General features: G+C 54.7%; 1 protein-coding gene across 1 annotated transcript; it reads left to right on the top strand.

The window, feature by feature from the left end:
- Positions 1-190: 190 nt before the first annotated feature.
- slc26a11 (solute carrier family 26 member 11) lies at positions 191-22228 on the top strand. Its single transcript, XM_055653869.1, has 16 exons — positions 191-353; positions 3162-3424; positions 4958-5150; positions 6923-7008; positions 8017-8096; positions 8925-9116; positions 10598-10791; positions 10960-11010; positions 11289-11349; positions 11679-11734; positions 13036-13176; positions 14231-14358; positions 16208-16307; positions 17207-17340; positions 18670-18757; positions 19468-22228. Exons 2-16 carry the CDS (start codon positions 3239-3241, stop codon positions 19521-19523), a joined length of 1746 nt encoding a protein of 581 aa, XP_055509844.1. The 5' UTR covers positions 191-353; positions 3162-3238; the 3' UTR covers positions 19524-22228.
- Positions 22229-22317: the final 89 nt, after the last annotated feature.

Genomic DNA, 22317 nt, shown 5'->3' with positions numbered 1-22317 from the left:
GAGAGAGGGGAGAGGGAGAGGGAGAGAGGGAGAGGGGGTGGGGGAGGGAGAGAGAGGGGGGGGTGGAGAGAGGGGAAGGGAGAGGGGAGAAGGGGGGGAAGGAAGGGGGGGAGGGGAGAAGAGGAGAGGGAGAGAGAGAGGGAGAGGGGCGCGAGAGAGGAGGTGTGAGAGAGATGGAGTGGGGTGAGGGAGGCGGCTCCTGTCCACACGCTGAATTACTGCGACTCCTGCCCCGTCCCCGTGTGTGTTTGTGTGTCAGTTCCCGGAAGTGAAACTGATACATTGTGGTGACGTGAACCTGGGGTCATGTGACGGGATCCCCAGTCTGAGTCGACCCGCGGCGCGGAGTGAGGGTGAGTGAGGGTCGGGGGAGTGAGTGAGGGTCGGGGGGGAGAGTGATGCCCGGGGAGAGGTGGGGCATTTACGGCCAGGACAGGGCAGTGATTGCAGCCGCGGTCTCCAGCAGCTTCCTTCCCCTTTTTGCGCCCAGTCTGTGCCGCCGGCCCCGGCAAAAGGGAAGCGGCACAGATTACTGCCCGCACAGCAGTCGGCAGAGTCGTGGCACCCCGTCCCCTGTCCCCTATCTGTCCAGTTTGTAAACCCTCACTGGGGGATGGTGTCAAAGTTTGATCAACGTGTGTGTGTGTGTCCCTCTTACTCTGTGAGTCTTTGTGTGAGTCCCTCTGTCACCCTGTTTGTGCGTGTGTCTCACTGTGTGTCAGCAAGGGATCTCCCTTCCCTTCCTCTCTCTCTGCCCCTGCATCTTCTCCCATTACTTTCCCAGGGCTCATCAAAGCAATGTGTGGTTGGCAGCTGGATGCTTTATGAGCCCAGTATCTGTGAAATCAGCAGCAGCCAAACCACAACGGTAATCAATCTATCTATCTCCCCCCCCCCCTCTCTCTCTCTCTCCCCCCCTCTCTCCCTCCCCCTCCCCCCCCCCCCCCCCCCCCTCCCCCCCCTCCCTCCCCCCCCCCCTCTCCCCCCCTCTCTCTCTCCCTCCTTCTCTCTCCCCCCTCTCTCTCTCCCCCCCTTCCTCTCTCTCCCCCCCCCTCTCTCTCCCCTCCCTCTCCCCCCCCCCCTCCCCCCCCCTCTCTCTCCCCCCCCCCTCCCTCCCCCCCCCCCCCTCTGTCTCCCCCCCCCCCCCGTCCCACCCCCCCCCCCCCTCAGTCACAGCTGTAACAAAAACCAAGTTCTGGAGATTAGACACATAATACTGGAGTAACAGTGGGCCAGGCAGCATCTGTGGAGGGAATGACTAGGAAAGGTCCCCGATTAGAGATAGTCACAAAGTGCTGGAGTAACTCAGCGGGCCAGGCAGGATCTGTGGGGGTAACAGGAAGGCTGACGTTTCGGGTCGAGACCCTTCTTCAGACTCGGCTCCTTAACCTTGTTAACTCCAGTACGGTCTTTAGCTTGAGATCGCAGCTTCTGGTGTCGCTGCAGTTTTACTGCGGTCAGAGTTGAGAATCCTCTCTCTCCCTCCCCCTCCTGTTTCAGCAAGGTCCCATGCTCAGTTGGCTGGAGTAGCACGAGATAGTTTCACCGTTGGAGCTGAGTCGGCGATATTCTGTGCATCGTGTGAGCTGTCAGCAAGGCCAGTGTTTGGGGCCCACAGAAGCTGGTGGGGAGATGGCACCATGAACACACGAGGGCCCGATAGTGAAGGGACCAGGGGGGGCGTGCCTTATTGTCCCCACGTGCAACATTGACACTCTTACTCACAACAGCACAACAGATATGTAAACAGCACAAGAGGTGTGTGTATACTGTATGTGTGTATACACTCTCTAACACACACACACTCACTCACACTCTCACACACACACTAACACACACTCACACTCAGACACACTCACTCACACACACATACACTCACTAACACACACTCACACTCTTTCACACACTCACACTCACAGACACACACACGCGCACACACACACACATACACACATCCCTATGTATATTTATTTATCAGTTTAAAGGAAGGTCTTGACCCGAAATGTCACCCATTCCTTCTCCACAGAGATGCTGCCTGACCACTGAGTTACTCCAGCATTTTGTATCTTATATTTATTTACATAAATGTATTTATATATTTACAACTATAATCTAAAATACGACATGTTCATGTTCTAGGAGCAGAATTAGACCATTCGGCCCATCAAGTCTACTCCGCCATTCAATCATGGCTGATCTATCTCTCCCTCCTAACCCCATTCTCATGCCTTCTCCCCCGTAACACCCGTAACAAGAATCTGTTAATCTGCATCGTAAAAATACCTAAAGACCTGGCCTCTGAGTTAAGATATTCGCCCGCTCATCTTCTTTCTAAATGTACGTCCTTTTATTCTAAGGCTGTGGCCTCGGGTCCTAGACTCTCTCACTAGTGGAAACATCTTCTCCACATCCACTCTATCCAAGCCTTTCACAATTCGGTAAGTTTCAATGAGGTGACCCCTCATTAGATTAGATTCAACTTTATTGTCATTGCACAAGTACAAGTACAGGTACATCGAAAAATGCAGTTTAGCATCGAACCAGAGTGCAAAGTAGTAACATGCTGATTAAATCCTTCTAAACTCCAGCGACTACAGGCCCGGAGCCGTCAAACGCTCATCATACGTGAACCCACTCAATCCTGGGATCATTCTCGTAAATCTCCTCTGGACCCTCTCCAGAGCCAGCACGTCCTTCCTTGGATACGGGGCCCAAAACAGACAATAGACAATAGGTGCAGGAGTAGGCCATTTGGCCCTTCGAGCCAGCACTGCCATTCAATGTGATAATGGCTGATCATCCCCAATCAGTACCCCGTTCCTGCCTTCTCCCTATATCCCCTGACTCTGCTATTTTTAAGAGCCCTATCTAGCTCTCTCTTGAAAGTATCCAGAGAACTGGCCTCCACCGCCCTCTGAGGCAGAGAATTCCACAGACTCACCACTCTCTGTGAGAAAAAGTGTTTCCGCGTCTCCGTTCTAAATGGCTTACTCCTTATTCTTAAACTGTGGCCCCTGGTTCTGGACTCCCCCAACATCAGGAACATGTTTCTTGCCTCTAGTGAGTCCAAGCCCTTAACAATCTTAACAGCTCGCGGTACTCTGCGTGCGGCCGGACCAGCGCCTTATACAGCCTCGTGACCTTTGTTTTCTCCTCTGCAGCGACTGTGGGACGGGGGTCGGGTTTGTATTGTGGACCCTGTTGTGACGTTGAGGAGAGGAGAGGGCGGTGAGGAGCCATGGGCTCGGTGAGGATGGCCCGGTGTTGCCGCCAGGCCCTGTACCGTTGCTGCCCCCCGCTGGCCTGGCTGCCCCACTACTCCGGCCGCTGGCTGCGGATGGACGCCCTGGCTGGACTGACCGTGGGCCTCACAGTGGTGCCACAGGCCCTGGCCTACGCCGAGATCGCCGGACTCCCCGTGCAGGTAATCGCGATCAATACCCCGCCTAACCCAGTGCAGAACACCACGGCAACAGGCCCTTCGGCCCACTCTCTCTGTGCTGGACAAATTCCATACGCCACTGTTGTATCTGCCGCCACAACCATGGCTCTGTATACTGTCTCAGTGTTGTCGACTGCTATATGTTTAAGAAAGAACTGCAGATGCTGGTAAAATCGAAGGTAGACACAAAATGCTGGAGTAACTCAGCAGGTGAGGCAGCATCTATGGAGAGAAGGAATTGGTGACGTTTCGGGTCTCGATAGATGCTGCCTCACCTGCTGAGTTACTCCAGCATTTTGTACTACTGCTCGACACTTGTATTGTATCTGAGCTACATAGAAACATGGACAATAGGTGCAGGAGTAGGGCATTCGCCCTTCGAGTCAGCACCGCCATTCAATATGATCACGGCTGAATGCCTAGAGTCAATACCCCGTTCATGCTCTCTCCCCACATCCCGTGATTCCGTTAGCCCTAAGAGCTATCCAACTCTCTCTTGAATACATCCAGTGAATTGGCCTTCACCGCCTTCTGTGGCAGAGACTGAAGAAGGGTCTCCACCCGAAATGTCACCCATTCCTACTCCCCCGAGATGCTGCCTGTCCCGCTGAGTTACTCCAGCATTTTGTGTCTGTACACCTTATACTTAAGCTCCATTTCCCACTTGATCAAGATTTCTGATGTGGACTTTGTCATATCATTTACAGAGTGGTTGTTGTATTGTAAGAGTCTTGTACTTTAGGGTGGCTTGTACTTCACTGCTCCAGAGACCCGGGTTTGATCCAGAATATGGGTGCTGTCTGTGTGGAGTTTGTACGTTCTCCTGTGACTGCGTGGGTTTTCTCCGGGTGCTCTGGTTTCCTCCCACACTCCAAAGACGTGCAGGTTTGTAGGTGAATTGGCTTCGGTAAAGATTGTAAATCCCGAGTGTGTGTGTAGGATAGTGCTAGTGTTTGCGTTTAGTTTATTGTCACGTGTGCCGAGGTACAGAGAAAATCTTTTGTTGTGAGCTAGCCAGTCAGCGGAAAGACAACACATGATTACAATCGAGCCGTCCACAGTGTACAGATACAGGGTAAAGAGAAATAACGTAAATAACATTTAGTGCAAGGTGTACAGGGTGATCGCTGGTTAGCACGGACTCGGTGGGCCGAAGGGCCAGTTTCCACGCTGCATCTCTAAAGTCAGGTATAGGTTTACAGATACAGATACAGCACGGGAACAGGCCCTTTGGCCCATCGAGTCCGTGCCACACACTCGCACTGTCCTATACACACGCACACACAACAATCTACTATTACACCAAAGCCAATTAAACTACAACCCTGCACGTCTTTGAGTGTGGGAGGAAGCCGGAGCACCCGGAGAAAACCCCCGCAGGTCACGGGGAGAACGTGCAAACTCCGTGCAGACAGCGCCCGTGGTCAGGGTCGGACTGGTGTCTCTGGCGCTGTGATGCGGCGACTCTACCCGCTGCCACCGTGCCGCTCACGTCTTGTTTGGTTTCTCCTGCAGTACGGTCTGTACTCGTCCTTCATTGGCTGCTTCGTGTACTGCCTGCTGGGCACGTCCAAGGACATCACGCTGGGCCCCACGGCCATCATGTCACTGCTGGTGTCCACATACGGCCGGCACGACCCCGTCTACGCCGTGCTGCTCGCCTTCCTCTGCGGCTGCATCCAGCTGGCGCTCGGAGCGCTGCGCCTCGGTGAGAACCCCCCCCACCGCCCCACACACAGTGACCCACTGCCCCGCGCCCGTCACACAGTGACCCATTGCCCCGCCCCGTCACACAGTGACCCACTGCCCCTCCCGTCACACAGTGACCCACTGCCCCGCCCCGTCACACAGTGACCCACCGCCCCCCCCGCTCACACAGTGACCCACTGCCCCTCCCGTCACACAGTGACCCACTGCCCCTCCCCGTCACACAGTGACCCACTGCCCCCCCATCACACAGTGACCCACTGCCCCGCCCCGTCACACAGTGACCCACTGCCCCATCACACAGTGACCCACTGCCCCGCCCCGTCACCACAGTGACCCCACTGCCCCTCCCGTCACACAGTGACCCACTGCCCCTCCCGTCCACACAGTGACCCACTGCCCCTCCCGTCACACACAGTGACCCACTGCCCGGGCCCGTCACACAGTGACCCACTGCCCCCGCCCCGTCACACAGTGGCCCACTGCCCCCCCCCTCCCAGTCACACAGTGACCCACTGCCCCGCCCCGTCACAGTGACCCACTGCCCCTCCCGTCACCAGTGACCCACTGCCCCGCCCCGTCACACAGTGACCCACTGCCCCTCCCGTCACACAGTGACCCATTGCCCCCGGCCCGTCACACAGTGACCCACTGCCCCTCCCGTCACACAGTTGACCCACTGCCCCGCCCCCGTCACACAGTGACCCACCCCCTCCCGTCACACAGTGACCCACTGCCCCCCCATCACACAGTGACCCACTGCCCCCCCGTCACACAGTGACCCACTGTCCCGGCCCCGTCACACAGTGACCCACTGCCCCGCCCCGTCACACAGTGTGGCCCACTGCCCCTCCCGTCACACAGTGACCCACTGCCCCGCCCCCCCCCCAGTCACCCCACTGCCCCTCCCGTCACACAGTGACCCAGTGAACCCCCCGTCACACAGTGACCCACTGCCCCTCCCCGTCACACAGTGACCCACCGCCCCCCCGTCACACAGTGACCCACCTGCCCCTCCCGTCACACAGTGACCCACTGCCCCCGCCCCGTCACACAGTGACCCACTGCCCCTCCCCGTCACACACAGTGACCCACTGCCCCGCCCCGTCACACAGTGACCCACTGCCCCGCCCCATCACACAGTGACCCACTGCCCCGCCCCGCCCCACAGTGACCCACCGCCCCGCCCCGTCACACAGTGACCCATCAACCCGCCCCGCACACAGCCCACTGCCCCGCCCCGTCACACAGTGACCCACCGCCCCGCCCCGTCACACAGTGAGCCATCGCCCCGCTCCGTCACAGTGACCCACCGGCCCATCACAGAGTGACCCACCGCCCCGTCACACAGTGACCCACCGCCCCGTCACACAGTGACCCACCGGCCCATCACACAGTGACCCACCGCCCCGTCACACAGTGACCCACCGGCCCATCACACAGTGACCCACCGCCCCGTCACACAGTGACCCACCGGCCCATCACACAGTGACCCACCGCCCCGTCACACAGTGACCCATCGCCCCTCCCCGTCACACAGTGACCCACCAGCCCGTCACACAGTGACCCACCACCCCGCCCCGTCACACAGTTCCTCCCTACACATTCTGTCACCATTAGATCAGGAGGGAGAGATAGATCAGCCATGGTTGAATGGCAGAGTAGGCGTGATGGGCCGAATGGCCTAATTCTACCCCTATTCCTTGTGACCTTTTGACCTTAGAAGGTGGGTTGCCGTTTGCGGGTCCCTAACCCACGTTGGTTTGTTTCCAGGGTTCCTAGTTGACTTCATCTCCTTCCCTGTGATCAACGGGTTCACCAGCGCCGCGGCAATCACCATCGGCTTTGGGCAACTGAAGGTAAGAAGGTGCTCGCTCGGTCACAAACCTTTATTGACCGATTTACAAAGGTGCACGGGATCTTGTAGAAATGTATACATTTCTTGAGGGATTGGACAGGCTATATGCAGGGGGGGGGAGGGAGGGAGGAGGGAGGGGGGGATGTCCAGAACCAGGGGTGACAGTTTAAGAATAAGGGGTCGGCCATTTAGGACTGAGATGAGGAAAAACTTTTTTCACCCATAGAAGCATAGAAAATAGGTGTAGGAGGAGGCCCTTCTGTCTTTCGAGCCAGCACCGCCATTCATTGCGATCATGGCTGATCGTCCCCAATCAATAACCCGTGCCTGCCTTCTCCCCATATCCCTTGATTCCACCAGCACCTAGAGCCCCATCTAACTCTCTCTTAAATCCATCCAGTGATTTGGCCTCCACTACCCTCTGTGGCAGGGAATTCCACAAAATCACAACTCTCTGGGTGAAAACGTTTTTTCTCACCTCAGTCTTAAATGGCCTCCCCTTTATTCCAAGACTGTGGCCCCTGGTTCTGGACTCGCCCAACATTGGGAACATTTTTCATGCATCTAGCTTGGCCTGTCCTTTTATAATTTTATACGTTTCTATAAGAACCCCCCCCTCATCCTTGTGAGTTGTGAATCTGTGGAATTCTCTGCCACAGAAGGCAGCGGAGGCCAATTCGCTGGAAGTTTTCAAGAGAGAGTTAGATTTAGTTTCTACGGCTAACGGAATCAAGGGATTATGGGGTGAAAGCAAGAATGGGGTGCCGATAGTGGATGATCAGCCGTGATCATGTTGAATGGCGGTGCTGGCTCGAAGGGCCGAATGGCCTAATCCTGCACCTATTTTTGATGTTTCTGTGACAAGTGTTCTTGGCCTCCAGCATTGTACAGTAGAGTTCCTCTTGTGGCCTGCGTTTTGATACACGGATATATCCCACACAAAATGGTGTCGCCTTGAACCAATGTCCTTGCAGGTGTGTAAGTCTAACGGTTCTGCTATTTCACCCAGAACATCCTTGGACTTCGTGACATCCCCCGGCAGTTTTTCCGTGAGGTGTACTACACCTTCTACAACATCGCCCACACCAGGTCAGTGTCCTGTTTTGCCCGGCAGCGGCTCAGAGGCTCGGTCGTGAGTTCGATCCTCGCCTCGACCCCAGCAGATGGGTCAATGTGTAGGAAGGAACTGCAGGTGCTGGTTGCCACTGAAGATAGGCACAAAATGCTGGAGTAACTCAGCGGGGCAGGCAGCATCTCTGGAGAGAAGGAACGTTTCGGTTCGGGTCGAGACTCGACCTGAAACGTCACCCATTCCTTCTCTCCAGAGATGCTGCCTGCCCCGCTGAGTTACTCCAGCATTTTGTGTCAATGGTTCTTTATCAACACCTTAGCCTTAGGATATTCTGGGTAACGGCCCCATTGTCAAGTCCTGCAGATGCTGGAAAGCTGACATTAAGGAGGGATATGTGGAGGTACTTTGGGAAGGCAGCGTCTGTGGAGAGGGAAACGCAGGTGACATTGTCTCCACACCGTATCTGAAAACTAAAAGAAGTACATTCTTGAACGATCTGTGGTCTTTCTGCAGTCCATACCTCCCTTGTTATCAGCGGTAGAGTTCTGTGGGATTGGCTGTGTGGAGTTTGCACGTTCTCCCTGTGACCTGCATGGGTTTTCTCTGGCTGCTCCAGTTTCCCCCGAACTGACCCCGCTGTTGCCGGCTGTGGGCCGTTGGCAGTACCACACGGTGCGTGTTGTACCACCGGTGAATCCTGGCAGTGCCCGCCAGTCTCCTACACCTGTCCACGCTGGTCACCTGGGGCTGGTGCTGTTGTGTGGGGGGGGGGCAGGGTGGTCTGGTGTTGCTGCGGGGATGGGCCGAATGTCCGCTGCCTCACCTCTCCTCCCCTCTGTGCCCAGGTGGGGTGACGTGGTGCTGGGTGCCGCCTGCCTGCTGCTGCTCCTCCTCCTGCAGGCGGCAAAGGGGCGACTGACGCAGAAAACCGGCGCCCTGCCGGCGTTGGACCGGGTCTGCCGCGCCATCGTGGGCTTCACCGCCACAGGTCAGCCGGGGGAGGGGAGGGGAGGGGGAGGAGATGGTGCAGTGGAGAGGTGAGGGTGCAAACGAGTTGTGGAGGGGTGTTGTGGTGGAGGGGAGGGGTGGAGGTGTGTGGGGTTGAGTGCTAACGGTGGAGTGTGTGGGGTGGAGTGGTGCGGGGTGGAGTGTGTGTGGGGGGAGGGTGTGTGGGGTGGAGGAGTGGGTGTGGGGTGGAGTTGTGTGGGGTGGAGTGTGTGTGTGGTGAATGTGTGTGGGGTGGAGTGTGTGTGGGGTGGAGTGTGTGGGGTGGAGTGTGTGGGGGGTGGAGTGTCCCCCCTGGAGTCCCTCTGGGTGTGAGTGTCCCTCCCCCTCCCCCTCTGTGGGGTGGAGTGCAGCCCGCAGTGTGTGGGGGGTGGAGTGGGGTGTGTGTGGGGGGTGGATGCGGGGGTGGAGTGGGGGGTGTGTGTGGGGTGCCAGTGTGGGGGTGGAGTTCTCGTGTGAGAGTCAGCGTGTGGTGGCACGTCTTGTGGGGGGTGGACCCTGTGGGGGGTGGACGGGGGGCAGTGCCAGCGTGTGGGGGGTGGAGTGTGTGGGGGGTGGAGTGTGTGGGGGGTGCCGTGCCTGGGGGGTGGAGTCCCGGGGGCACAGTGGCAAACGACACCGAGTGCTGGGTCACTGAGTGTGTGGGGTGGATGTGGGGGTGGAGTGTGTGAGTGTGAGTCTCTAGCGGGGGAGTGTGAGTGGGGGTGGAGTAGTGTGTGGGGGGGGGGACCCCCCCCCCCCCCCCCCCCCCCCACAGTGTCAACGCTGCAACCTCCAGCTAACTCTGAACTACTACAGACTATTAATACAGCGCGGACACAGGCCCTTCGGCCCACCGGGTCCGTGCTGACCAGCGGTCCCCCGCACACGAACACCGTCTCACTCACACACACCCACACACTCACACACACACACCCACACGCACACCCACCCACCCACACACACACCCACCCACACCCACGCACACACACACACACACACACACACACACACACACACACACACACAGGCAAAAAACACACACACACAAACATAAAACACACACACACACACACACACACACACACACACAACCACACACACACAAAACAAACACACGCACGCACACCCACACAACACCACACACACACACACACAGACGGGGGGCGAGAGAGACGGAGCAAGCAGGGGTGCATAACAAACGGACAAGGGGCAAAACATCACACACACACACACACACGGGATAATATTACATTTTACCAAGCCAACCTACAAACCTGCACGTCTATGGATTGTGGGTGGAAATGGAAGATCTCGGAGAAAACCCACGTTCCACATTAAACTGCATCTGCCATTTTCCAGCATCTGCAGTTCTTTCTTAAACATCCCCTCAGCGCGTGTGGACGGCTCGATTGTAATCACACGTTGTCTCTCCGCTGACTGGACCGCCCGCACCAAAAGCTTCACCCTGTACCTCGGTGCACGTGACAATAAACGGAACCGTAAACGGACGCCCGTGAAACGTTGTGAGAAGGAATTCAAGACTGAAGAAGGGTCTGGACCGGCTCCTTCTCTCCAGAGACGCTGTCTGTCCCGCTGAGTTACTCCGGCATTTCTGTGTCTGTACTCACGAAGCGTTTCTTGGGTCTCCACAGGACTTTGGCGCGGGGCTGGCGGTCGTCCCCCTGGTGGGCTTTCTGGAGAGCATCGCCATCGCCAAGGCTTTCGGTGAGTGGCTCCCACTGTACCTTGACTAAAGCGCGGATACAGGATCTTCAGTCCATTTATATATATCAATATCTATATATATATATATGTGTATATGTTTGTGTGTCTCACCCCTACTCTGGTGTTGCTGCTGCTGGTGTGTCTGACCAATCCCCTGCTGTGTTTCAGCTGCCCAGAACGGATACAGAGTCGACCCGAACCAGGAGCTGGTGGCCATCGGTGAGGGGGGGGCTTCACCTGGGGAGGGGGGCCGTGTGTGTGTCCTTATATGTGAATATATGTCTTTGTGTGTGGGTGTGCCTGTGTGTGTGTGTGTGCGTGCGTTTGTGAATCCGTGTGTGCGTGGCCCCGTGTGTATGTGCGTGTCTGTGCGTGCTTGTCTGTGTGTGCTTGTGTCCATATGCGTGACCGCATGTGTCCGTGTGTGCGTGGCCACGTGTGTCGGTGACCGTGTGTGTGTGCGTGTCCGTGTCTCCCCTCACTCTCCTGTGTTCCAGGTACAACAAACATCCTGGGCTCCTTCTTCTCCTCCTACCCGGTGACCGGGAGTTTTGGGAGGTAAGCACTCTGGACTGGAGGGGGGGGGGGGGGGGAGGGGGTAGGGGGGGGGGGGGGGGGGGGGTGAGGGGTGGGGGGGGGGGGGGGGGGGGTGGGGTGAAGGGGAGGTTGGAGAGGGAGGGGGATGAGTGAGAGGGGGGAGAGGGGATTGGGGTGTGATGTGCGGGCGGGTGGTGGGGGTTTGGGGCGGGGCGGTGGGGTGGGAGGTGTTTGGGGGTGAGAGGGGGTTGGGGAGAGAGGTGCGGGGGGGAGGTGGAGGGGTGACTGACGTGCTGCGATCTCTCTCTCTACCCCGTCACTAAATACACCTCCTCTCTCCCCCCCACCAGGACGGCGGTGAACTCACAGACGGGGGTGTGCAGCCCCGCTGGCGGCCTGGTCACTGGTGAGTGCCCTCTACCCCAAACACACCTCTTCCATTCATCACTTCACTTCCCAAACCAGCCTCCCGACTGAAGAAGGGTCTCGACCCAAAACGTCACCCATTCCTTCTCCCCAGAGATGTTGTCTGACCCGCTGAGTTACTCCAGCTTGTGTGTCTAATCTCCCTTCCATCGACTCCATCTACACCTCACGCTGCCTCGGCAAGGCCGGCAACATAATCACAGACCTGTCTCACCCCGGTCACTCCCTCTTCTCCCCTCTCCCATCGGGCAAGAGGTGAACACAAATACTGGAGTAACTCAGTGAGTCGGGCAACATGCCTGGAGAAACAGGATGGGTGATGTTTCGGGTCAGGACCCTTCTACTTCACACAGCAATGGATATCAGCCCATAGAGTACTAAGTTTACGTTCAGCTTTAATATTGTCACATGTACAGTGACAAACGTTGATTTGCACGCTATCCAAGCAGATTAGATAATACTATACACAGTGGTGCAGCGGTAGAGTTGCTGCCTCACACGCCGGAGACCCGGGTTCGATCCTGACCACGGGTGCTGTCTGTGCAGAGTTTGTACGTTCTCCCCGTGACGTACGCGGGTTTTCTCTGGGTGCTCCGGTTTCCTCCCACACTCCAAAGACGTGCAGGTTTCTAGGTTAATTCGCTTCGGTAAAAAATTTGTAAACTGTCCGAAGAGTGTGTAGGGTAGTGTTAGTGTATGGGGATAGCTGGTTGAAGGGTCTGTTTCCGTGCTGTGTGCAACATGCTAGCTTGCTATTACAGGGCTGGTGCTGTGTGTAGGGTTGCCAACTGTCCCGTATTAGACAGGATATTCCGTGTTTTGGGCTAAATTGGTTTGTCCCGTACGGGAACGCCCTTGTCCCGTATTTGACTGCTACCACTCGGGTCGAGGGAACTGTCGGGTAGGAGCGCCGTGTCCAGGCCCCGCCTCACCCGTCCTGACGTAGTGCAGCCCGTGGAGTGCAGCAGCAGCAGCGCCTCGCCCGTGGCTCCGTCGGTCGGCACCTTCTGACCTTCGGTTACGGCCGACACCACCACCCCTCCTTCTCATCGGTTCATGAGTTGGGTGGGGTGCCGGGCTTGGGCCGAAACCCCTCAGCTGGCCCGCCGGCTGGGCTTTGTGTGCAGTCCAGCACCCGGCCCAACTCATCATTCACCCAGCCACGGCCGAGTCGGTCAACGAATTGCCGTCGGGGATTTGTCCCGTATGTCCCTTATTTGGGAGAGAGAAAGTTGGCGACCCCTAGACTGTGTGTAATGTGAGCTGCTGTTGTGTCTGCAGGGCTGGTGGTGCTGCTGTCGCTGGCGTTCCTCACTCCGCTCTTCTTCTACGTCCCCAAGGCAGCGTTGGCTGCCGTCATCATCTGCGCCGTCTCCTCCGTCATCGATGTCCGAATCCTCCCCGCACTCTGGAGAGTCAGCAGTAAGTGTCGTAATGGTGCCCCCGGCCCAGTCCACCCCTGGCCACCCCCCCCCCCCCCCCCCTTCCCCCTCCAGCCTGGTCTACACCACCCACCCTCACCCACCCCCCCCCCCCCTCCATATCTATCTCTCCCTCCTAACCCCTGACATCTGCACTAATCAAGAATCTATCTATCCCTGCATTAAAAATATCCACTGCCTTGGCCTCCACAGCCATCTGTGACAATGAGTTCCACAGATTCACCACCCTCTGGCTAAAGAAATTCCTCCTCATCGTCTCAGCCGTGATTGAATGGCGGAGCAGACTCGATGGGCCGAATGGCCTAATCCTGCTCCTCTGCCTTCTGAGTTCAGTGCAGTCCACTGGGATATCACTCATTTAGCCTCAGTGACAAATCACCCACTTTGTACTGATGGTGCAATCTGAAGAAGGGTCCCGACCCTGAACGTCACCCATTCCATTTTCTCCACAGATGCTGCCTGACCCGCTGAGTTAATCCAGCACTGTGTCTGTCTTTGGTGTAGACCGAGAAGCTGAGTACAGGCTGCCCTCCTGTGGCCCGGCTTGGAAGTGCAACCTCTCCCCTCTGGTTAACAAGTTATGGGAGAATTAAGGCCATTCGGACCATCGAGTCGACTCCGCCATTCAATCATGGCTGATCTCTGCCTCCTAATCCCATTTTTCCTGCCTTCTCCCCTTGACGCCTGTTCTAATCAAGAATTTGTCTATCTGTGCCTTAGAAATATCCACTGACTTGGCCTCCACAGCCCTCTGTGGCAATGAGTTCCACACATTCACTAAAGTTCCTCCCCACCTACTTTCTAAAAGTGTGCCCTTCAATTTCTATCATATTGTTTTAATCCTGAGGCTGGTTAAAGCTTGTGGTTTAATCGACTTTACACTCTGGTAACTAAAACCATCGGATTATACCCTGAGTCTTGTTCCCCCCCCCCCCCCCCCCCCCCCCCCCCCCCCCCCCCCCCCCCACAGAGCCCCCCCCCCCCCCCCCCCTTTTCCCCCCCCCCCCCCCCCCCCCCCCCCCCCCCCCCCACAGAGCTGGACTTGCTGCCATTCCTGGCGTCGTTCCTGGGCTGCTTTTGGGAGATCCAGTATGGAATTCTAGCGGGAATCGCCGTCTCTGGGATCATTCTGCTCTACAACATTGCCAGACCAGAGGCTAAGGTAAGACTGGTAGGTGGGTCGCTCCTGAACATGTTGAGGCGTTTGTTTGGTTAAGTCTGGACATTAAGAATGAGGCTGCCTCCTCTGTATACTGTGTAGGAAGGAACTGGTTTCAATCAAAGATAGACACAAAATGCTGGAGTAACTCAGCGGGACAGGCAGCATCTCTGGAGAGAAGGAATGGGTGATGTTTCGGCTCGAGACTGAATCAGTCTGAAGAAGGGTCTGGACTAGGGTTGCCAACTGTCCCGTATTAGCCGGGACATCCCGTATATTGGGCTAAATTGGTTTGTCCCGTGCGGGACCGCCCTTGTCCCGTATTTGACTGTTACTACTCGTGTCGAGGGGATGGTCGGGTCGGAGCGCCGCGTCCGGCCCCGCCTCGTCCGTCCCGACGTAGTGCAGCCCGTGGAGTGCAGCAGCAGCAGCAGCGCCTCGCCCGTGGCCCCGTCGGTCGGCAGCCCGGCCAGCTGTCCGACATTCGGATCTTCAGCGCCCGGGCCAAAACTCCTCAGCTGGCCCGCCGGCTGGGCTTTGTGTGCAGTCCAGCACCCGGGCCAACTCATCATTCATCCAGCCACGGCCGAGTCAATCAACAAAATGCCGTCGGGAATTTGTCCCTTATTTTGACCTTTTCTCCCTTATTTGGGAGTGAGAAAGTTGGCAACCCTCTCGACCCGAAACGTGGCCCATTCCTTCTCTCCTGAGACGCTGCCTGTCCCATTGAGTTACTCCAGCACTTTGTGTCTATCCTCTGTATACTGTCTCAGTGTAGTACTGCTACACACTTGTACCTGAGATGCCTGCCTTTGCTTTAGTTTAGAGATACAGAGTGGAAACAGGCCCTTCGGCCCACCGAGCCCTTCTAAACTCCAGTGAATACAAGCCCAGTCTTTTCAATATTTCCTCATATGAAACTCCCGCCATCCCAGGGATCAATCTCGTGAACCTACGCTGCACTACCTCAATTACAAGGATATCCTTCCTCAAATTAGGAGACCAAAACTGTACACAATACTCCAGATGTGGTCTCACCAGAGCCCTGTACAACTGATTATTGATTAGTATGGGTGTCAATTATGGGGAGAAGGCAGGAGAATGGGGTTAGGAGGAAGAGATAGATCAGCCATGATTGAATGGCGGAGTAGACTTGATGGGCCGAATGGCCTAATTCTGCTCTTATCACTTAAGACCTTATGCTGCCTGACATGCCGAGTTCTTCCAGCACTTTGTTGATCTGGACATGGTTATAGAGTGATACAGCATGCAAACAGGCCCTTCGGCCCAACTCGCCCAATACTGGCCAACAATGTCCCAGCTACACTAGTCCCACCTGCCTGCGCTTGGTCCATATCCCTCCAAACCTGTCCTATCTATGTACCTGTCCAACTGTTAAACGATGGGACAGTCCCAGCCTCACCTACCTCCGCTGGCAGCTTGTTCCATACACCCATTACCCTCTGTGTGGAAAAAGTTCCTATTAAATCTTTTCCCCTTCACCTTGAACCCAAGTCCTCTGGTCCTCGATTCCCCTACTCTGGGTAAAAGACTGTGTGCATCTACCCGATCTATTCCTCTCCTGATTTTGTGTGCCTCTATAAGATCTCCCCTCATCCTCCTGCGCTCCATGGAATAGAGGAGACCCAGCCTACTCAACCTCTCCCTGTAGCTCAAACCCTCTTGTCCTGGCAACATCCTCGTAAATCTTCTCCGAACCCGTTCAAGCTTGACAATATCTGTCCTGTAACATGGTGCCCAGAGCTGAACACAATACTCTAAGTGCGCACTGACACACTGCTGGTTGTAAACTGAGGTGTGGGGTTCTAACTTGCCTCTTCCTGCGCCCCAGGTGACTGACGGTGGCTATGTGGTGGTACAGTTACAGAGCGGCTTCAGCTTCCCAGCTGCAGAATACGTGCGGGACCAGCTCGGCAGCCGGGCTCTGGAGGGTGAGTGGAAACTGTGCCTAGCCCAGACCACATGCTGCTAGCAGTCTATTACAAAGATGTCCCCAGTCTACAGATACAGGGTAAAGGGTGTAATGCTTAGTGCAAGACTAAATCCAGTAAAGTCCGATTAAAGATAGATCAGAGGTCTTCAATGAGTTGGATAGGAGCTGAGGACCGCTCTCTAGTTGGTGTTAGGATCGTTCAGTTGACTGCTAACAGCTGGGAAGAAACTGTTTTCACATTTCTGTACCTCTTGTCCGATGGGAGAGGGGAGAAGAGGGAGTGACCGGGGTGAGACTAGTCTGTGATTATGTTGCTGGCCTTGCCGAGGCAGGGTGAGGTGTGGATGGAGTCGATGGAAGGGAGGTTGGGTGAGATTAGTCTGATCATGCTGCTGGCCTATTTTGGCCTTGGGTGAGTTTAGTTTAGAGATACAGCACAGAAACAGGCCCTTCAGCCCACCAAGTCCGTGCCGACCAGCGATCCCCGCACACTGACACAATCCTTCACACACTGAAGCCAATTAACCTACAAACATGTCCATCTTTGGAGTGTGGGAGGAAACCCAGGTGGTCACAGGGAGAAGGTACAAACTCCGTACAGACAGCACCCGTGGTCAGGATCGAACCTGGGCGTGTGGCGCTGTGTGGGGCAGCAGCTCGACCGCCGTGTCTGGTTTGTGAGGTGGAGTGCGTGAGACTGGTCCGCGATTGTGTTGCCGAGGCAGCGTGAAGTCTAGATGGAGCCGGTGGATGGATGGGTGGTCGGGGTGAGACTAGTCGCTGATGATGCTGCCGGCCTGCTTTGGCATGGGGGGGGGGGGGGGGGGGGGGGGGGGGGGGGGGGTGGGGGGGGTAGTGAGTGTGCGATGGGCAGTAACGGGACTGGTTTACCCACAGCCTCCCCTCCTCGCTCGGCCGTCCTGGACTGTGTCCACATCAGCACCATCGATTACACCTCCGTCATCTGCCTCCGGGAGCTGAGCGCCACCTTCCAGCGGCACAACCTGGCCCTGATCCTCACCAACCTCAAGGTAGGCCCTGGTCTTTGTTTCTTCCCTTCCTAACAACGACTTCATTCAGTATATTTGCATTTCACAGTGTAGCAAAAGGGACATAGACTTTCACCAGTTACATTACATCAGGCAGTCGTTATAATACAATAGTGCCGTCTTGATCCACAATAGGTTCGACCCCGCGTGGTGACTAGCGTTGACGGATGGCCTCCACAGTCCCCGTGGACACTGCGCCTGCGTGCTCCCCCTCCTGGGACACGCCAGCACGGAGGCAGGCCCGGAGGAGGAGCAGGCAGCCGACTCTGGTGTGACTCTCGCCGAAGTTTAGAAGAATGAGGGGGCACCTCATTGAAATGTGCAGAATAGTGAAAGGCTTGGATAGAGTGGATGTGGAGAGGATGTTTCCTCTCGTGGGGGAGTCTAGGACGAGAGGTCACAGCCTCAGAATTAAAGGATGTTCTTTTAGGAAGGAGTTAAGGAGAAATTTCTTCAGTCAGAGGTGAGGTGAATCTGTGGAATTCTTTGCCACAGAAGTCAGTGGATGTGTTTAAGGCAGAGTTGGATAGATTCTTGATTCGTACGGGTGTCAGAGGTTATGAGGAGAAGGCAGGAAAATGGGGTTGGGAGGGAGAGATAGGTCAGACATGCTTGAATGGTGGATAGACAAAAGTACTGGAGAAACTCAGCGGGTGAGGCAGCATCTATGGAGCGAAGGAAATAGGCAACGGTTTCGGGTTCTTCTTCAGACTCAAGATTGAATGGTGGTTGACTTGACGGGCCGAATGACCTAATTCTACTCCTATCACTTATGACGTGAGTTAACCCCGGTGAGTTAATTCACTGGTTCAGCCCACTGAGCAAAGGGTCTTTGTCAGGAACCTTCCTGTGAGTGACATCCACCCAGTTCTTGCAGTGAACATAAGGCAGGCACAATAATCTCATTGAAACATGTAAGATTGTTAAGGGCTTGGACACGCTAGTGGCAGGAAACATGTTCCCGATGTTGGGAGAGTCCAGAACCAGGGGCCACAGTTTAAGAATAAGGAGTAAGCCATTTAGAACGGAGACGAGGAAACACTTATTCTCACAGAGAGTGGTGAATCTGTGGAGTTCTCTGCCTCAGAGGGCGGTGGAGGCAGGTTCTCTGGATGCTTTCAAGAGAGAGCTAGATAGGGCTCTTAAAGATAGCGGAGTCGGGGGATATGGGGAGAAGGCAGGAACGGGGTACTGATTGGGGATGATCAGCCATCATCACATTGAATGGTGGTGCTGGCTCGAAGGGCCGAATGGCCTACTCCTGCAGCTATTGTCTATTGTCTATAATAAGCTCTTCTCTTCCACACTCAGCCCAAGATTCTGTCGATCCTGACAGCGGCCGAGATCGAAGGGCTGCGATACTGCAGCACAATGGAGACCGCCGGCCAATACCTCCGAGGTAACGCTGCCTTCACTCACCAGCACTGTCTGTGGGGCTGACACTGAGCGTCCTGCACTAATCATGGACGGTATTCATCACTATTGATCAATCGCTATCGATCAGAATAATCAGAATTAATATATCAGTATTAATATCAGTATTAATATATTAGTACTAATCCATATTGATCAATCACGATCAGTATTGATCAATCGCCATCGATCAGTATTGATTAAATACTATTGCTCAGTGTCAATCCGTATTGATCAATCACTCTCAGTATTGATACTGTAGAGGTTTAATTGTTAACAGAACACTATCGTTTGGGGGACAATATCACCTGCTATGTTTTGCATTAGTACTTTGAAACTGCAAGCCAAAATGTGATGGTTTGTTTTTTCTTCCTTGCCCCCAATCCCCCCCTCCCCCATCCCCCCCATCCCCCCCCCCCCCCTCGTCCCTCCTCTCTCTCCCCTCTCTCCCCTCCCTCCCTCTCTCCCTCCCTCCCCCCTCCCTCCCCCCCTCCCTCCCTCCCTCCTCTCCCCCTCCTCCCCTCCCTCCCTCCCTCCCTCTCTCCCTCTCTCTCCCTCCTCTCCCTCCCTCCCCTCTCCCCAACTCCTCTCGCCAACCTCTTCCCCCCACTTCTATGCCTCCCCCTCCCCATCCCCTTCATGCCCCCTCTCCCTCTTTCCCCCCCCCCACCCCCCCCCCCCCCCCCCCCCTCACAGCCACAGAGAGTGATCAGGATGAATGTGAGAAACCTCTGAGCTGGTCCTGGTCCTGATGCGAGGTTTTGTAACAGATCAAGTTCACTCCATGGAGCTGGTCGGCTGCATCAATGTGCACAATGTCGCCATCTTGTGGCTACGAATCGGGCATCACTGGCACTTGTCGCATTACATCCCCTCTCGACGTCATCCAAGGACCCAATCGGTCATTCCAGGTGAGGCAGAGGTTCACCTGCACCTCCTCCAACCTCATCTACTGTATCCGCTGTTCCAGGTGACAACTGCTCTACATCGGCGAGACCAAGCGTAGGCTCGGCGATCGATTCGCCCAACACCTCCACTCAGTTCGCACTAACCAACCTGATCTCCCGGTGGCTCAGCACTTCAACCCCTCTCATTCCCAATCTGACCTTTCTGTCCTGGGCCTCCTCCATTGCCAGAGTGAGGCCCAGCGCAAATTGGAGGAACAGCACCTCATATTTTCATTGGGTAGTTTACACCCCAGCGGTATGAACATCGACTTCTGATTTCAGACAGTCTTTGCTTTCTCCCTCCTTCCCCTCCCCTTCCAAGTCAAGTGAAGTTTATTTGTCACATACACATACGAGATGTGCAGTGAAATGAAAGTGGCAATGCTCGCGGACTTTTGTGCAAAAGACAAACAACAAAACAACCAAACAAATTATAAACAAAATCATAACACACATATTCTTTTACATAATAGAGGTGTAGCTCTCCCAGCTCTCCAACAAGCCTACAGTCTTCCGCCTCTTCCTTTCTTTCCTCCCCCCCCCCCCACCGACATCAATCTGAAGAAGGGTCTCGACCCGAAGCGTCGCCTATTCCTTGTCTCCATAGATACTGCCTCACAAGCTGAGTATCTCCAGCATTTTATGTCTACTGGGACTTGTACTGGGCAGCAGCAAGCCTGCTCCTTGTATCTCCAGCAAACAGCGTAACTAATGCAGGAATGTCACTGATCTATCTCTCCCTCCCAACCCCATTCTCCGGTCTTCTCCCCACAACCCCTGACACCCGTCCAAACCAAGAATCTACCTAGCTCTGCCTTAAATATATCCATTGACGGCCTCCACAGCCGCCTGTGGCAATGAATTCCACAGATTCACCACCCTCTGACTGAAGAAATTCCTCCTCGTCTCCTTTCAAAAGGTACATCCTTTTATTCTGAGGCCATGGCCTCCCCTCCTGACTCTCCCACTAGTGGAAACATCCTCTCCACATCCACTCTATCCAGGCCTTTCCCTATTCTGTAAGTTTCAATGAGGTCCCCCCTTCAACCGTCTAAACTCCAGCGAGTACAGGCCTAGTGCTGACAAGCGCTCATCACATGTTAACCAGGTCAACCTCCTCTGGACCCTCTCCAACACCAGCACATCTTTCCTCAGAGAGGCGGCCCAAAACTGCTCACAATAATGTTGATTATTAATGTATATTCTAAGCCTCGGTCATTCCCCTTGCTCTGTGTTTTGCCCCTCCCCGGTAAGCTTTGGTCCATTTCTACATAACCAACAAATAATGTAGGGGCAAGGATCAGTGACATGTATGAGAGGCATTTCCAGCAATTCAGTGACCCCCTCAGATTCCTACGAAATCATTTCCCCCTTCACCTTAAACCTATGCCCTCTGGTTCTTGAATTCCCCTATTCTGGGCAAGAAAGTATGCATCTACCCGATCTATTCCTCTCCTGATTTTATACACCTCTATAAGATCACTGCTCACCCTCCTGCGCTCCAAAGAAGAGTCCCATCCTGATCAACCTCTCCCCTATAGCTCAAACCCTCGAGTCCTGGCAACCTCCTTGTAAACTTTCTCTGTACCCTTCCCAACTTGACAACGTCTTTCCTACAACATGGTGCCCAGAACTGAACACAATACTCTAAATGTGGCCTCGCCGACATCTTATACAACTGGAGCATGACTTCCCAACTTCTACACTCAATATGTGTTGGAAGGAACTGCTGATGCTGGTTTACACTGAAGATAGACACAAAATGCTGGAGTAACTCAGCAGATCAGGCAAAGGGAATAACATTTAGTGCAAGATAAAGTAAAGTCCAATTAAAGAGGTAGAGGTCAGGGCCGATCTTTAGTCTGAGGAAGGGTCTCGACCCAAAACGTCACCCATTCCTTCACTCCAGAGATGCTGCCTGTCCTGCTGAGCTAGTCCTGCATTTTGTGTCTATCCTCTATACTCAATAGTTTAGTTTGCAGGTTTGTGAAGGTCAGCACTTTATTTAGACCTTACCCAAGAAGCAAGGCTTTTTCATAAGTTGGCAATGGATCAGCCTGGTGTAGGTCAAAGTTCCAAGCGGAATACTGTAGACAATTAGTTGCTGCATTTCCTGATGCACTCCTTTCTCTTGGAACAGTTTACATTGGAAAATTTGGGGAGCAAACATTTACGGCTTGAAGGAAACTTGATTTTCGTCAGAAGAATTTTAATGGTGAACTTGTTTACAGTGAAGGGCTTTACAGTAGTTAGTAATCCGATCCTAAAACTGAATCATTGAAGTGGTTCCATCTCAGCCTTTCTCACTCTTACAGGGGGAATCGGGCAGCTGATAGAATCTTTGTGCGTTGCATCGAGTTATGATGAGCACAGGATTAGATGGAAACTGTTTTAAATAAAATTCTGATTAACTCCAATCGGTGTCTGTAAATGTCGCTGTGGGACTGTCAGTGGCCACAGTAACTCAACACTGTTTTAATCAAAGATAATTAAAGTGATTTTGAAAGTAATTCTGTTGTTTGTCATTGAGTAGTGTGGGCACTGTAGCCATGAGGCAGCAACTCTAATGCTGTGCCACCGTGCCACGTACTTGAACATT

This window comes from Leucoraja erinacea, chromosome 23 (assembly GCF_028641065.1).
Source record: "Leucoraja erinacea ecotype New England chromosome 23, Leri_hhj_1, whole genome shotgun sequence".
NCBI classification, from domain to species: Eukaryota; Metazoa; Chordata; class Chondrichthyes; order Rajiformes; family Rajidae; genus Leucoraja; species Leucoraja erinaceus.
This window is presented reverse-complemented; position numbering and strand designations above follow the sequence as displayed.